Here is a 16093-nt window from a genome sequence, read left to right on the forward strand (position 1 = left end):
CTACACTCCCATAGGAGTAACTTTTATGGCACGCTTCGAAGGCAGCATAACGCAGATGGCCTAGCCAAGTACACATATAGTATAGCATATAGTATACCATATAGTATACCATATAACGTAGGATTTTTTTCTTGTTTTCTCCTCATTTTTTCTCCTTATCATTTTTCTTCCCATTTTTTTGCGAACATAATGAAAAGTTAACAACCCTTTGAAGAATAAAAAAAGGGGAATGCGAAAAATTTCGAACAAGCCTTATCCCATACATTTGTTGGGGGCCGACATAATACATATTTTCACAAACTAACGCATTTGTACATATCGCATAACCACACCTGTAGGAGAAGAAGGGAGATGGAATGACTTCAGCAATTTTAACCAACAAAACAAATTTGTATATATTATTCCCAATATATTTTTCTTCACAAAACTTAAGAGCACTTTGTATTTTTTCTTTACGTACGCTTCAACCAAGAATTGCAACACAATTTAAGAGAAAATGGAGAAAATAGCACTAATACAAAGTAATTTGAAAATAATAAAGATAATGACAACCATTAGATTAAAAAAAAAAAAAAAAAAAAAAAAGAGCAAAGCAAAGAAGGGACAATTTGTTGAGCCATCCGTTTATTCTATTTCGTACAATTCTTCCCATTTAAAATGACATTTTTTTATTTTTTCTATTTTTTTTTATTAACAGATCCGCTTGATTATATACGCCTAAATATGGAAGAAGAAATATTCCTTAAATGTAAAGGGGATAGAGAAATAAGAGGAAAGTTAGATGTAAGAAAAGAATTCCTATCATTATTTCCTTCGCGAGTTTTTCTTTTTCAGAAAACGAGTTTTGTCCGTGTGACATGTTGTTCCTAAATTCATTTACATGGACATACACACTCTTTAGCTATACCGCACACGCATACATGCATTCATACAAGCACAATACATACATACGTACAAGCACAATACATACATACGTACAAGCACATACATACATACGTACAAGCACATACATACATACGTACAAGCACATACATACATGCGTTCTCGTTTTACCTTCCCCCTCAAGGCATATGATAACCACCTGAACATGATTCTATCGAATGCTCGCGAATCATACAAGCAGAACATCGTCGAAAATGATGAGGAATCTGTAAAGGTACTTGAACTTAAATCATAATAAAAAATGTAGAGATGCGGAGACGTGAAAATGGAAATATAACAATATGTCTTATGTCCATTTATTCATATGCCCATATGGATTATATCCAAATAACTCAGGGTTAAAAAAAAAAAAAAAAAAAAAAAAAAAACTGAATAACAATTACACGGTTAATTTGTGTACGACTAACGAATATGTCGTGGCACGTGCTATTGAATGACATGAGTTTTGAAGCAAAAGAGATGAACAAAGAAAATTGAATAGTGAAAAAGAAAAATTTACACATGTCAGCAAGTATAATATATGTATACTTTTTTTTTTTTTTTTTTTTTTTTTTTCTTTTTTCAGAAAATAGAAAGAAGTTTAGACATGGTTTTTGTTCGGGGAGATTCTATTATCCTAGTGTCATCTGTGATGAAGTAGAAAATGTTGCATCTCAAAAAGTGTACAAAAGTTGCATTGTCTTCAAGTGTACATGCTTCTAGCTATATATATGTACATGTACATGTGCATGCTAATTTGCTTCTTTTTTTTCTTTATCCCCTTTCCATTTCATTTGTATGAATACATACATCTGGTCGCTACATGTTATTTTGTGTCTCCCATGTACTGCGTCACGTTCCTATGTATACACGTCTGTTTTTGTACAAAAAAAGAATTTTGTAAACATAATTTTTAGTACCCTTTTGTTTTTACCTTTTTTGGAAAATGATTATTTTGATTTTTTTTTTTTTTTTCCAATTTTTGTGCTAACTTCTAACGTTCACTTGAATGGATATAACTGAAACTGTAAAATTTTGAAAAATTTACGCAGCAAATATTTTGTAGACATAGAAAAAAAAAAAAAAAAAAAAAAAAATTCTCGTCCCTTCAGCTTGATCAGTGCATGTATAACACATTGAGAAGATGATGTACATATATATATATGTATATATATATATATATATATATATATATATATATATATATATATATATATATATATATATGCGTGTGTATATATATATGCACATAGTGAAACATAGCATAATGCAGCAAAAAAAAAAAAAAAAAAAAAAAAAAAAAATAGCCAACCTTGTACGACACAAACATGAAGGACACACTTGGCTTCTTTCTCAAAGTGGAAAGTGTGTTCTTATGAATTTGAAAAGAAATGAATAGAGGGTAAATTAGATTCTTCGTCCAAAAGAACCTTTCACATCCGGCCTCTGTTTACCAACCTTTCCATTACATCTACGTTCGATTTTGGACATTTTTCTTCCTCGATGGGGGTTCTTCCAACACTTCTTCGCTTGTGATTCAAAAACATGTAACTCCCCACATTAACAAATAGATACATAGGATGCACTTTTTTATGATTTCACAAAATGGAATATAAAGAAAAACCTGAAGGACCCTTCTTTGTGACTTTTTACGTAAAACAGAAAGGAGAAAAAGAAAGCGAAAGGATGAGAGGAAAAAAAAAAAAAAAAAAAGAAAAAACAAAGAAAAAAAAAAGATCTTGCAACTTTGTGCTATATATGCTTTAGTATACATAAAAATAACAACTATTTTTTTTCTTTTTTTCTGCTTTTTTTTAAACGAAAATATAAAGGTGACCAATTTTACAGCATCGGATGATTCAGTGTCGTACAAAATAAATATAACAGGTGAGTCTAAATTTAGGATCAATTTCAAAACATGCGATGCGTTTGGTCAAAAATAAATGAATAAAAAGGGTGCATAAAAAAATGAATAAAAAGACCGAATAAACAAAATAAATAAAAAGGCCGAATAAACAAAATAAATAAAAAGGCCGAATAAACAAAATGAATAATATAATGTAACCCCTTCCAGCTGGGGAAGTTAGACATGTTTGTATCATATGTGTATGCATGGATGTCCGTGCGCATTTGCACAAAAATTCGCTACACAGCATTCCTCTCATGCACAAATGTATTAATATGTACATGTACATGAACATGCACATATATATATATAATGCCTGAACCCTATTTGTACGCGTGTTCATTACAGATTTTTATGGAAACTGCTACGAGTCCAACATCATCAGTAAAAACAGTTATCGTCAAATTAATTTCTCTAGCAATTACATTGAAATATGTGAAGGTACGTGGAACAAAGGGGGAAATATGCCATTTGTGAGATTTTATGAATAATTAAGTTCGTTTGATGATATGTGCTATTTATGAACTTTCTCTAAATTCCTAATTTTACTTTCTTTATTTTTCTTTTACTCATTCCAATTGATAATCCACAGAAACTGCTATTAAGGATGTCATACAAAGTTGTATAAAAATTAATGTTCTCGCGAGAAGCAATTCTAAGGGCAAGGAGGATGACAATCAGAAAAGTGATAGCGAAAACAACAGTGACAATGGAAGTAATAGTTTTATTTGCATTGGATCAGATAACATTAAGACTTTCCCCTTTTTGCATGATCAGTTAATAATCACGAGAAATGTTATCGTATCGTACAAATGTGAAAATCGATGGGAAGAGATCGATAATCAAATTGAAAAAGACCAAATGGGTGAACCAGGCGAACCGGGCAAGCCAAGCGAAATAAGTGACAAGAAAAAAAAAAAAAAAAATAGCGATAAGGATGAAAAAAAAAAAAAAAAAAAAAATAGCGATAAGGTAAAAAGTAAATCAGGAGGGGACGGAAGAAAGTCAGAAAATTGTATCAAATCGAATATTGGCATAAGTTAGTTTAGCTCGTGCGCGTGTTCTACATGAGCTTTAATCTAAAATTGTAAAATTGTAAATTTTACAAAATGATTATCTCGATTTGGTCTACCTATTTCACCTGACCCGTTCATAATTTTTTACACTTTTTACGTTTATTGCACTTTTCACGCTTATTACAATTTTGGTGTTTTTTTTTTTTTTTTCTTCATTTTTACGCGTTTCTCTTTTATTTTCCCCCACTTTAAGGCTTTAATATCACGCTGAATGTAAATTCACTACTAGGGAACTACTGCGAGAGGTCATCTTACAACATAATGAACATGAAGGTTAACTTGAAAAGAGTCTAAAGGAAAACAACTTGAGGGGAATTATCCATTTTGGATTACTACTTCTAATTGTATTAATGTGTTATAATGTGTGCATAATAAAGTGTAAAACAAAAAAAAAAAAAAAATAAAAAAAACTAACGAATGAACATGTGATTTTTTTTTTTTTATTTTTCCACTCTCCTTTTCTCCTCTACAAGGTTGATGGTGTATACAATATACCCAAATCTGTAGAAGACAAAATATCAAAAAAGAATTTGCACACGTTTCAAGTAAGTATATAATTCAGAAGGGTTGTAAACTGTGTGTGAATAAGTATGAAGAGGTGTAAATAGAGAGGTTTTTCATATTTCATATTTTGTAAGTCTCCATTTTATTTTCTCTTTTTTTTTTTTTTTTTTTAGTTGAAATTTTTGGATTTTTGCATGAACGACGGAATGCTAGTAAAAGGTTAAGTTTAGGAGGGCCTCCTTTTTTTTTTTCTCTTTTTTTACTACACAGTTATGCTGACAGTTTTTCTCTTCATTCTCTATAATTCGTACGCGTTATTTTTTTTCCCCCATCCAGATGAGCAAGACAAATACAAAATTGAATGGAAAAAAAATGACTTGTACAAATATAGAAATATAAAGGTATCACAACCGATCAACAGGAAAATGATCACGGAGTACCATAACAAAATGTAGATTCTTCATCACCTGAAATCACCCAAATAGAAGCTATGATTTTTTTTTTTTTTTTTTTTTCGAATCTTCAGGAAATTGAATATATTTACAACTTTCTGTTTTACGAATCTTTTAACGTTAATGCCTATTTGCTATGTTTTAACGAGGGAAAGAAACAAAAAGGTAATTATAGAAAATTAACAAAATGGAAAATAACACATGGGAAAAGGTGTGTCTCTACGAGAGAGGCAGAGTTTACAATGCATACCTGAATCCATGGAAATACATAAAAAGTACATGCTTGGTAGAGAAGCCAAAAGTGGGTGTCCGCGTACAACAGTGTTTATGTAGACTTTAAAAAAAAGGGTGCAAAAATTACAAAAAAATTAGAAAAAAATTAGAAAAAAATATCAGTGCACAGTTCACTCATTTCTTTCCATGTATGTACTTGTGCACGAGCACTAACTCATCTACAGCTTTCCATTCCACGATATTCAGACAATAACTCTCCAAGCGTGGTTGACTTCCTTTGTGGGAGGTTCGAAGTAAACATTAACGATGTAATATCAAATAAAGGTAAAGGGAAAGTTTTTCTACATTGCAGAGAATGTACAAGAACTAAGAATGAAGCTGCTTTCTTTTCTTTTTTATTCTTTTTTAATTTTTTGCTAAATCCTTTGCTTTCTTTAATTTTACTTCCCACTCGTGTAGTCCTTAATGCCAAGTACAGATTACATGTCTTGGATCTCCAAAAAGGAGAAGTGAAAAATGCCATAGAAAAAGGTGATACTAATGAAGGTTCATTTATATATGGAGGGGCTTACATCATGTTGACCATTAAATTTTACAAGCGTAAGTAAAAAAAAAAAAATTTGTAGAAAAATGTGTAGAAAAAGGGAATATATATATACTCTTAGAAACGTTTTCCCAATATTATTTCTGCTTATTCCTATGTCCAAACTCATTTACTTTCATGAATTTTACACTTGTCGAATTAACCACTTTGAAAAAATTGATGACATATTTACAGCATTTTTCCAAAGGGAGAAGAAAGTAGAATTTCCCCTAAAAATGGATAATATGAAGGAAGGCTCAAAAGTAAACGGTGTATTGTCGCCTAATCAAAAGGAAGGTGAAGATATTGGCAATTTGTTTAACAGGTATAGAGTGTACAATTAGTTGCTACGCCCCGATTTAATGCACCTATATTACGCCCCAATTTAATGCACCTATATTAAGCCCCGATTTGATGCACCCCATGTTACACCCCATTCAACTACCCTCGAATCAGATTAATTCTTGAAGGAATTCAATATGTCAATAGCGAAATAAACAAAAGGAAAAATGAAGAACAAATAAAGATTTATAAAAAATCCAAGGAGTATCTCTCCTTTTTAAACGATTTAAAAGAAAATCCTACGTACATTAATTTGTATAACAATATCAAAGAAGTTATGGTAGCTTAACTCTGCCGCTGTGTCGGTGTCGGTGTGTGCCTCCGTCTCTACCTCTGCTCCTTATGGTTGAATAAAAATGGCAAAATTTAACCAAACACAAAATCAACCTGGTTCATCCTTTTTTTTTTTTTTTGTAGATAAAAATGGCTTATGAAATAGTGAAGAAAAAAATATATAAAAATTTCAATCTCCATGATGATGTGATGTACACAGATGATGAGACAGAAAAGAAGTTAGATTTGAAAGGAAAATATGTGGATATAAACAATATTAATCATGGGATGAATAATACAAATGAAAAGAACCACTCGAACGGTGGTAATAAAAAGTTTGTAGAAAATATAACCATATCTGAAGAAAATACAAATTGTATCTTGGCACATCTATTTAATCTTGTGCATGAATCATCAAATGTAATCATTAATGGCTACTGCGAGAAGGAAAACAATATTAATACCAATGCGTTAGATGAAATAAAAAAAAAAAATAATATCAAAAATGTTGAAAATTATCTATTTAATGTATTAAAAGAAAGTGAATTTTTACTAAAGTATAAAAAGTGTGTGTATTTTTGTGAGGCTACACTGGTTTTACTTTTTAAAAAAATACTAAATTCGGGAGAAAATACAGAAAAGAAAGATTTAAGAATAATAGAAAATCAAGATTATAATCATGTCGTTAACATGTTGCTAAACTGTGAAGAGCATGGAGAAGGGGAGAATACTCCCCAAGATAATTACATTTACAAAAAAAGTGAAAAAAGTGAGAAAAATAACGAGGCTGACATTTTAACATCCATAATAAGCACTATGCAGAGAAAAAATTCTAACTGTTACTTGTTTGATTATATAAACCACTTTGAAAAAATAATTTTAAATCAAAAAAATGAAAATCGAGTAGGTGAAGAAACCTTTGTAAAGGATTCCAAACAGGAGAATATCTTTTCCACTTTTAATTTACCACAGAATAAAGAAATTAAAAATTTATTTATTGATGTACTTTATAAATATGCAAAAGTTTTGTTGATATCGAATAACAACACCAATTGTGAAACTCAAAAAAAACAGCAGCGTCTGTACTATGAGCAGTATTGTGCTGCGAGAGACAGAAAGACAGATACAGCTCAACTCGAGAAAGGAATAATTGCTTCAGCATTTCATAACATAAACGAATATGACAATTTTGAGTATCACGACAACTTTGACTTGTATGAAAAGTACCTCAACGGCGAGAACATGGACTCCTGCATTTCCTGTTTATCTGCTTACGTGGAGCTCACCAATTTTGTAAGCCAGTAGAAATGGAGGCAGAGGCAGCCTGCACGAGAACGAACGAAGGGTTCTACAAGCGCTTCCACTTACAGTGAAACGACATCCCATGCATTTCCCATCCCCTCCTCTCATCATACTTCATTGTGCACACGTGTTCATCTTTACAGGAAAACTTAGAAAGCATTTTCATATTAACCTTGGTATATCTGAACACACACAAATATGACAAAGCTATGAAACTGGCTAGCTACTTGATACAAGTTTTGAAGAAAAAGGAAAGAAAAAAAATGACACGTGGAAAAGAAACAAACCGAGACAAAATAATAAGCACTCCTCCACTGGGTGATACGTCAGAGGAAGAAAATCCATGGAACATAAAACAGCTATATTTATATAGCACATTTAATTATTCAAACATAAATATAAGTGTAGAGATATGTATATATATCAAAGCTCTATGCTTTTTCTTTCAACGTAATTATGTGAACTATTACATTAACATGAGTATCCTTTTGAATAACAATGAAAACAATCTACGATCAGCCATCGAAAAAACCATAAATGAGTTTAATCTTCAAAAAGAAACACGTGCTACGATTGGTCGTGGAAAAAGTGAAAATAGCAAAGCTAAAAATGATATTAACAATCTTGAGAATGACAAGGACAAGACGGAAAATGAACCTGCGTCGTCCACAAATGATGGGGAAAAGAAAAAGGAAGAAACAGAAAAAACAGAAAAGGCAGAAAAAACAGAAAAAACAGAAAAGACAGAAAAAAAAGAAAAAACAGAAAAAAATTGGCAGAATGGACGCGAGGGCAGAAGCGAGGGAAAAACAAAAGACATGAACGAACAAATCGACACGGATAAAGAAGAAACCAAACATATAAACGATTCTGAAGAAGTGAAAACAAAAGGAAGAAGTAGCATAAGAAAAGAAAAACAAAACAGTGTACTGGAAAATGAAACGGAGATAAATTTACCAGAAGCATACTTATCTAACCATGTGCCTGTGAAGGATATCTTTATGTTCTTGTTTCTTATTCACTGCATAAAATTCAACATTTTAAATATTGTAATGTTTATTCATGAAAATCGACATAAATTTTTAACTGAACTTTCATTGGAAACGCCTTTATACAGGCATCTAATTATTCGTGCTTTTTTTGCTCTTGCAGGTGAGTAGAAATTCGTTTAAAATCAGACCACGCACCAAGGCCTCCACAGATGTAGACATATAAATAGAGGGTGCACCCTGAGAATATCTGCGAATTTGTTTTACTCCCTCGTTATGCCATTCGCTACATTGCACTGTGACGTCTCTGTTTTGTCTAAATCGGGTCTAATCAGGTCTCACATCTAACGTCTCACGTCTCACATCTCACAACGTTTAACTTCCACCTACCACAGAATTCGCGAAATGCATTGAACTCATAGAAGAAACGAAGGAACACCTGAAAAATTTTGACATGTTGTATATATATGCTGAAAGTGCATACAAGTTGAAGGACTACAGAAAGTCCATGGTGCTACTAAAACAGTGTTTATATCTATGCAGAATGAGCAACGTGCGTGTAAAAATATATCTTCAATTAAGCAAAGTGTACATTTCTCTTAATCAATATGAAGACTCCAAAAAAGAGATTAAAAAATCACTAGATGTGTGCAAAACTAGCTATTCTTATCTTTACTTGGCTCATTATTATTTAAAAAAAAAAAAAAAAAAATACATGCAAGCTTACAAGTTCTTGCACAAGTCAAATGAAATGAATCTCTTCAACCACAAATTATGGGCTTACTTTTGCATAACTTTTCTTCATCTTGGAATGAAAGTAAGACCAAGGCGCTACCAGCAAGCACGTTGTTCGTCTGGCACACGGTCGATAAGTTAAACATATGCAGATGAAGGGGAAAAAAAGGGAAAGACACGCTTACCCATTCATACATACACATATCTGCATTCCTGTGTCAGGTGCCCTGAACACACAAACATGCGTAAAGTGCAATCCAAAAGTGGACATAAAAAAAAAATAAATAAAAATAAAATAAATACACTTTTTCGTTATTTTCTTCTTCTTCTTCTCCCCTGACTTACATTCAAATTCTTGATTCTAACGTACAGGATGAAGCAGACAAATGTTTAGGGAACTTTATAAAAATGAAGAAATATGACAAGATGATTATTTCAGAAATGTTAACCGCATACAAAATGGTTGAATATGAAAAGGGATGGAAAATTTTATCAACTCTTCATGAACGAGAAGAGAATACTGATTGTGGGAAAAATGTAACCTAGTGAAAAAAAAAAAAAAAAAAAAAAAAAAAAAAAAAAACTATAAAATTTGTATACAATTGAGTTCCCACTAATCACGCGTCTTACATATTATTTATTACACCACACATATCACGATTTTATCTCGATGATTTTTTCCCTCCCTTTGTTCATAAAACAAAAGTGTGCAATGAACTTTTCAATATATTTTTGTTATTTTACATTTACTGCATATATATATATATAGGTATAAGCATTCAGAAATAGATTGAAAAAAAAAAAAAAAATGCTTCAGGCAATTTATAGTATTATATATACCTACCCAATGTGAACCATTCGAACTGTATTTGAAATCAAAGAAAGAAAAAAAAAAATTCACACTACTATTTGGTTTCATTTTTTCAAAAATTTAAATAAACTTCTAACAAAGGTTAGACTTCTGATTTTTTTTTTTTTTTTTTTTTTTTTTTTCTTCTAATTTAACTCTGTTTATAAGTTTGGTATAGCAATGTATATAGTTGGTATATTACTGCGTGTAGCTGCAAATTTGGCAAATCGACAAGTACGAAAAGAAGAAGAAAAAAAAAAAAAAAAAAATTAAGCTTTAATTCTCTCCACATAAGGTGTATTAAATTGGAAGGTTTAATAAAGAAGAAGAAGAAGAAAATGGTGAAAGGAAACTAGATGCCTATGATAAAGCAAGCCCGCATAAGAGGGAACAAGACCCCAAATCATGTTTTAGAAAAAGCGACGCACGTGTTAAAACATGAACGTACAAGGTGATACTTTGAGAAGAAATGGGCGATAAAGGAAAACTTAAATTTGTGTGTAGATTATTTTATTATTTTATTTTATTTTATTATTTTATTTTATTATTTTATTTTATTATTTTTTTTTTTTTTCTCTCGTCCGACTGGTCTACTCACATTCTTCTGTTTTCATATGTCACAAAAAAGGTAACATAAGAAAAGCAACAATTTGTTTTTTCAGATATATATTTTAAAAAAAAAAAAAAAATAAATAAAAATAAGGTTCCCATTTTTTTTTGGAGTAACAAGCAGCTCGGCTAAATTGGTCCAAATCAAATTTGTAATAAGAACTTTTTTTTTTTTTTATTTTATTTTTTTACCTTGCAAGGGAAATGTGCACATGAGCATCTGTTTCTACATTTATTATGTATGGTCGTTTAAGCTGGGTATATAATAAAACAAATGGCAGTTATAATATGAATAACCCTTTTTTTTTTTTCAAATGAAATATATGTATGCATGTATGTATGCTTGTACATATGTACATAAAACAAACACACATGTGTATGGGTGGAATGAGCAAGGGGGTGGGGTGCGGGGTTCCTTTTATAATTAGATACTGACAAGATAAAGACATCAAAGGAAAGTTTTAAATTCAATGGTTGAGAAGCAGTTACACCAGAAGAGATACACAAATGTACTTTTGACACTGATTTGTCTATTGTATATTCACATCCACGTTTACCTACGTTTATTCATGCCAATGCATCCTTACTGAAAGTGCAAACACAGAACATTGCAAGATGATACAGTAACAGGTCGTAAATTAAAAAGCACTCTAGTGAGAAAAAAAAAAAAGTTAAATTGAGTAGGGACGCCACTCCCACAAACTCCTCTAAGTGATAAAATAAATGAAGTAAAAGTTAATTCATATTATTAAGGTAGATATTCACAAATCACGTGGAGCCAAAGGGCCACAATGGTTAAACATAGATGCACGAAACAAAATGTAAAGAACGTAATTGAATATACTGTCCTAGTTGTAATATATATAATGATATGGGCTATACTATCCATTTATGGCTTAATAAAAAAAGGAAAAGAAGCGCTCACGTTTTTACTTCGCACTTATAATGAATTACATATAAAAACAAATGTACAAAAGCTTCTGAACATTTGCAACAGTTTTACATGGTTGAATCTGAAGAAACAATGTCTGTGTAATAAAATCTTTCCAAAGTGTCTTAACTTTTTTAAGCACCCAAGATCCATTAACACGGTAAAAAACAAAAACATTACAAAAACACCAAAGCATGTATATATTGTGTTAAAATCAAGTGATATTCTTATATTAAGTAAGAGAAAATTTTCATCTTACCTCGTGAATATTCTTATATGTCTATATGAACACAAAGTCTTTCACGTCAGCATATACATCTCGAATAGATTATTTGATTCTTCCTTTTATGATTACCTTGCTCGTGAACTGCAAGAGCATCGCTTTTTTATGAACACCACCACGGGTCTGTTACCCAATGCACACGGGGGAAGAGGCGTAAGATGTGCAGGCCAATGTGGTAATAGAAGTGATGGAAGTGATGGAAGTGATGGAAGTGATGGAAATAGTGCTAATAGCAGCACCGAAGGTGTCTCTGAAATGACGAATGAGTACGGTGAAAAGGATGGGAGGCACAAATTCTCCATCGCAAAATTTAAACTCTCCAAAAATTGTAAACTAAGGGGGCATGAAGGACAAGATCGAAAATTCTGCCAATCGGACTGCAGGGTTGAAAAAGCGCGTCTCCATTTAGAGTTCATGAACAGAAGGAGTGCACATAACCAGCTAATTAAATTGGCAGAAAAGAGACATGTAACATCAGAAGGAGAAATTGTAAGAGAGGCACTTTGCAATCATGTGTACAATAAAAATGTAGAAAATTTAATAAAAAATATTTTCGATTTTGATAAAAAGATATTTTATGAAGAAAAATCAAAATATGATAAACGAACATATCATATTTTGATTTTTTTTATTAAAGAAATGAAAGAAATATGTGTGACTCATTTAAAACATATCTATTGCTTAATGCACGAAAAGGTGATACACAATTTATCTCGAATAAGAAAAATTGTAAATTTTTTCAAAGCCCTTTTGGGAATACAACACTATCCAATAAAGGGAAAGAAATACAATAAATGGGCTGATATGTCTAAACGAAAAAAAGAAAAAGTTGCTACCAATATTAACCATAAAAATGAAGATGAGAAAAGAGGCAACATTCTGTGCAACAAAGAAGAACTCACAAGAGATACAAACGTAATTGAACTTATGCACGAATTTCTTGAAAAATCAGTTGTAAAAGATCAAAAATCAATAGAAACAATAAAACAGTTAACACGAAATAGTATCCCTCTTTATGTCAAACCGATTTATAATGACATTTTCCAAGATGACATTAAGAATCTTTTTAATTACACACCTGTCGATGTTGTTATATCACTAAGAGTTGGATTAATTGATTATTTAGCATATGTCTTTCGGTGCTATAAAAATAAAAAATCTTTTCAGAAAAAAAAATTTATAAATTTTTTAATGGATTATTTAAGTTCTTTTTTTTTTTTATATACCATTATTCACCCTTTTAAAAAAAATGGAATACAACCATGGGTTTTGTCAAATTCAGAGGTTTATGAATTTTTTGGCTACAACGTATCATTCGTGAACCAAGCGATGGCTTACTATGCCAGTTCGATGCAGAGACATGGGTACTGAATTTTGTTGCTTCTAACGTTTGATTTCATGGGAAGGGAGGGGGAGGTGAGAGAGAGAGGTATAATAACCCCATGCATTGAACACACATTTTATAATATAATACCTGCGTATGTATATGAACATTGTTTTGTTTGTATATATATAACTGCTTCTTCGTTACCCAAGCAAGGGCTATATATATATTTTAAGGAGATTCACCACTTTGCGCTTACGCATGTTTATCCAGGTGACAGATGTGACACAATAGAATTGTAAAAATATGCATATTTTTTCGTCTCTTTTTTTTTTTGCTCATCTCCGTTTTTTTACTTCTCCTTCCTTTTTTTTACCTGTCCTTTTTTTTTTTTTTACCTGTCCTTCCTTTTTTTTTACCTGTCCTTTTTTTTTTTTTTCCTGTTCCTTTTTTTTTTTTTTTTTTTTTGCCCCCTATCTATCCATTCTACCCTTGCAACTGTTCACCTTAACACAGTAGTGATAACATTTTTTTTTGGAAATTATTTAAAGAATTATAACAACCAGTGGAGTAGAAAAATATATATTTTTGTTTATACATACCAATTTTTACATATAGATATGTGAAAAAAAATAAGTTCTATTTACATGTATTATTTGACCCTAAATTTTCATAATATATAATTTGTAAAATTATGCCAAAAAAAATCAAAAAAGCAAAAAAAAAAAAAAACTTGTGTCTCAGATGACATATTCTTTTACATATATCCTCCAGAATGTTCTAGCTTCCTTGTGTTTCAAAAATGGTGTGTGCATATGGTTTGAATAAATGTTTTGTTTGTTAAATAATCCCAAGTGATATTTTTTCTGCTTTTGTTAAATTCCTCTTTAGTAATTCATATTGTTGTCCTTTTTTTTTTTTTTTGTTCATGTGTGTGTGTGTGTGTATTACTTCGTTTCTACACTTCCAGTTGTAAAGAATTTATATCGTAGACAAAACGAGAAGAAAATGGAAGGGGGAAAATCATGCATGGAAACGCACACGCAGGTACAACACAAAAACATGTAGTGGGGTCTCTCAAAGTCCCATTTTGTGTTGTTTTTTTTTCCTCTTAAAAATTTTTATTTCTATAAACTAACTTTGAACAAATTGGAGTGAATTGTGCATATGACATCCAAATGAACGGAGAAGAAGAAGGGGAATAAGTTTAATTATGCGTGTGTAAATTTTCACTTTTTTTTTTTTTTTTTTTTTTTTTTTTTTCCTTTCTTCCAATTTTGCTTTCACTTTCACGTTCACATGATGTTCATTTTGCGTATGCACATGGTGTAACATAAAAAAACATCCTCCCATACACACCACCACCTACCACCGCATTTGCATTTTTTTCTTTGCTTCATTTTTTCGTTCTGTTATTTTCTATTTCGATAAGTTCGTCCGTGTCATTGTTGTTTTCGCTGCTTAAATAGTATAAGTAATTTTTGTCTTCATTCGAAATGGTTCCCTTGGGAAACTCAGAATAAGTGATGAGTAAGAAGTCATTATGGACATGTGGAGTGAGACAAAGGAAATACTTCGAAAAAAAATATTCTTATTTGCAAAAGTGAAACCATAAGTAACGCTCATCCAAGAAACAAGCATTTTATATACCATTTGCTGCTAAAATTTGAGAACGAGCAAAGTAAAAAAACAAAAAGGAAAACATACATAATGTACGTGCACATATAAAGTATATACACATTCACATGCACAGATATACACATGCAAAGAATATACACATGCACAGAACATACACATGCACAGAACATACACATGCACAGAACATACACATGCACACACAACACGTAATTCATGTGTAGTGCTGCCCAATTTTTTTTGCACTCGTGAATACAAGTTATCAAGCACAAGGATAAGAAGAAAATAAAATTGATGAATTGTTTCTTATGTATTTTAAAAAGGGATGATTATAACGAACATATCTACCTTCGCATCCTCATTTTGTGCATGTAAAAAAAAAAAAAAAAAAAAAAAAAGGAAAAAAAGGAAAGAAAAAAAAGAGAAAGAAAAAAAAGAGAAAGAAAAAAAAGCATACTTATTTTTGCACAATTTGGTGTGATTGTAAATTGCATCATACCATCATTACAATACCACGAATTCCATGCCATACAATATCCCACCTTGTGTTGTGCCGCACACCCGTGTGCCTATACTGTTTCTGAAAGTACTACGTCAATGAAATGATATAATGATGAAAATAAAAAGAAGAAAAATGCATAACGAATGTTTTCTTGCTTTACTAAAAACCAGTTAATGATTTTTATTTTTACTTTAATTTTTACTTTAATTTTTACGTTAATTTTTACGTTAATTTTTACGTTAATTTTTACGTTAATTTTTACGTTAATTTTAATTTTTATTTTTTTTCCCAAACGTTTCTCCCCGGCAGATCTAGCAGACCTTTTTAGCCTTTTCATTTCTTACAGAAGAAAATTCGCTTATCCAGAGGGGCTTTCAATTTTGAATGCCATAAAAGAGAGATACCTGTGTGTGCACACATAATACCACCCTTTTTTATGGATAAGACTTTTCAGTACCCTTAGTGTGAATTGTATCCTTCACTATATGTGTGTGTGTGTAGACAGAAAGGATTGTATCAGTATTCTCATCACTACACAGAAACGATTGTATAAATATTCACAGAAGCAGACAGAAAAGGATTGTATCAATATTCGGAGCGGGCATTTTGGTGATTCAAGTCTTTAAAAGCACGCAACATCTA

The 16093-nt window shown here is 31.2% G+C and overlaps 3 protein-coding genes across 3 annotated transcripts; all 3 read left to right on the forward strand.

Annotated features, from left to right (window-relative positions):
* Window positions 1–496: 496 nt before the first annotated feature.
* On the forward strand, window positions 497–1582 carry PGO_051160 (U6 snRNA-associated Sm-like protein LSm3; the record flags this gene model as incomplete). Its single annotated transcript, XM_028686494.1, has 4 exons — window positions 497–521; window positions 698–783; window positions 1067–1156; window positions 1508–1582. The coding sequence occupies 4 exons, from the start codon at window positions 497–499 to the stop codon at window positions 1580–1582; spliced, it is 276 nt and encodes a 91-aa protein (XP_028542295.1).
* A 944-nt stretch (window positions 1583–2526) lies between these two features.
* PGO_051170 (hypothetical protein, conserved) lies at window positions 2527–9863 on the forward strand (the record flags this gene model as incomplete). The annotated part of the gene is made up of 17 exons (XM_028686495.1): window positions 2527–2574; window positions 2754–2808; window positions 3176–3268; window positions 3420–3866; window positions 4097–4176; window positions 4377–4448; window positions 4581–4626; window positions 4744–4808; window positions 4934–5024; window positions 5340–5417; window positions 5553–5693; window positions 5872–6001; window positions 6133–6298; window positions 6436–7584; window positions 7737–8745; window positions 8978–9399; window positions 9690–9863. 17 exons carry the CDS (start codon window positions 2527–2529, stop codon window positions 9861–9863), a joined length of 4266 nt encoding a protein of 1421 aa, XP_028542296.1.
* A 1704-nt stretch (window positions 9864–11567) lies between these two features.
* On the forward strand, window positions 11568–13361 carry PGO_051180 (hypothetical protein, conserved; the record flags this gene model as incomplete). The annotated part of the gene is made up of 1 exon (XM_028686496.1): window positions 11568–13361. One exon carries the CDS (start codon window positions 11568–11570, stop codon window positions 13359–13361), a length of 1794 nt encoding a protein of 597 aa, XP_028542297.1.
* Window positions 13362–16093: the final 2732 nt, after the last annotated feature.

The sequence above is a fragment of the Plasmodium gonderi genome, assembly GCF_002157705.1.
Source record: "Plasmodium gonderi DNA, contig: Chr05, whole genome shotgun sequence".
Classification (NCBI taxonomy): domain Eukaryota; phylum Apicomplexa; class Aconoidasida; order Haemosporida; family Plasmodiidae; genus Plasmodium; species Plasmodium gonderi.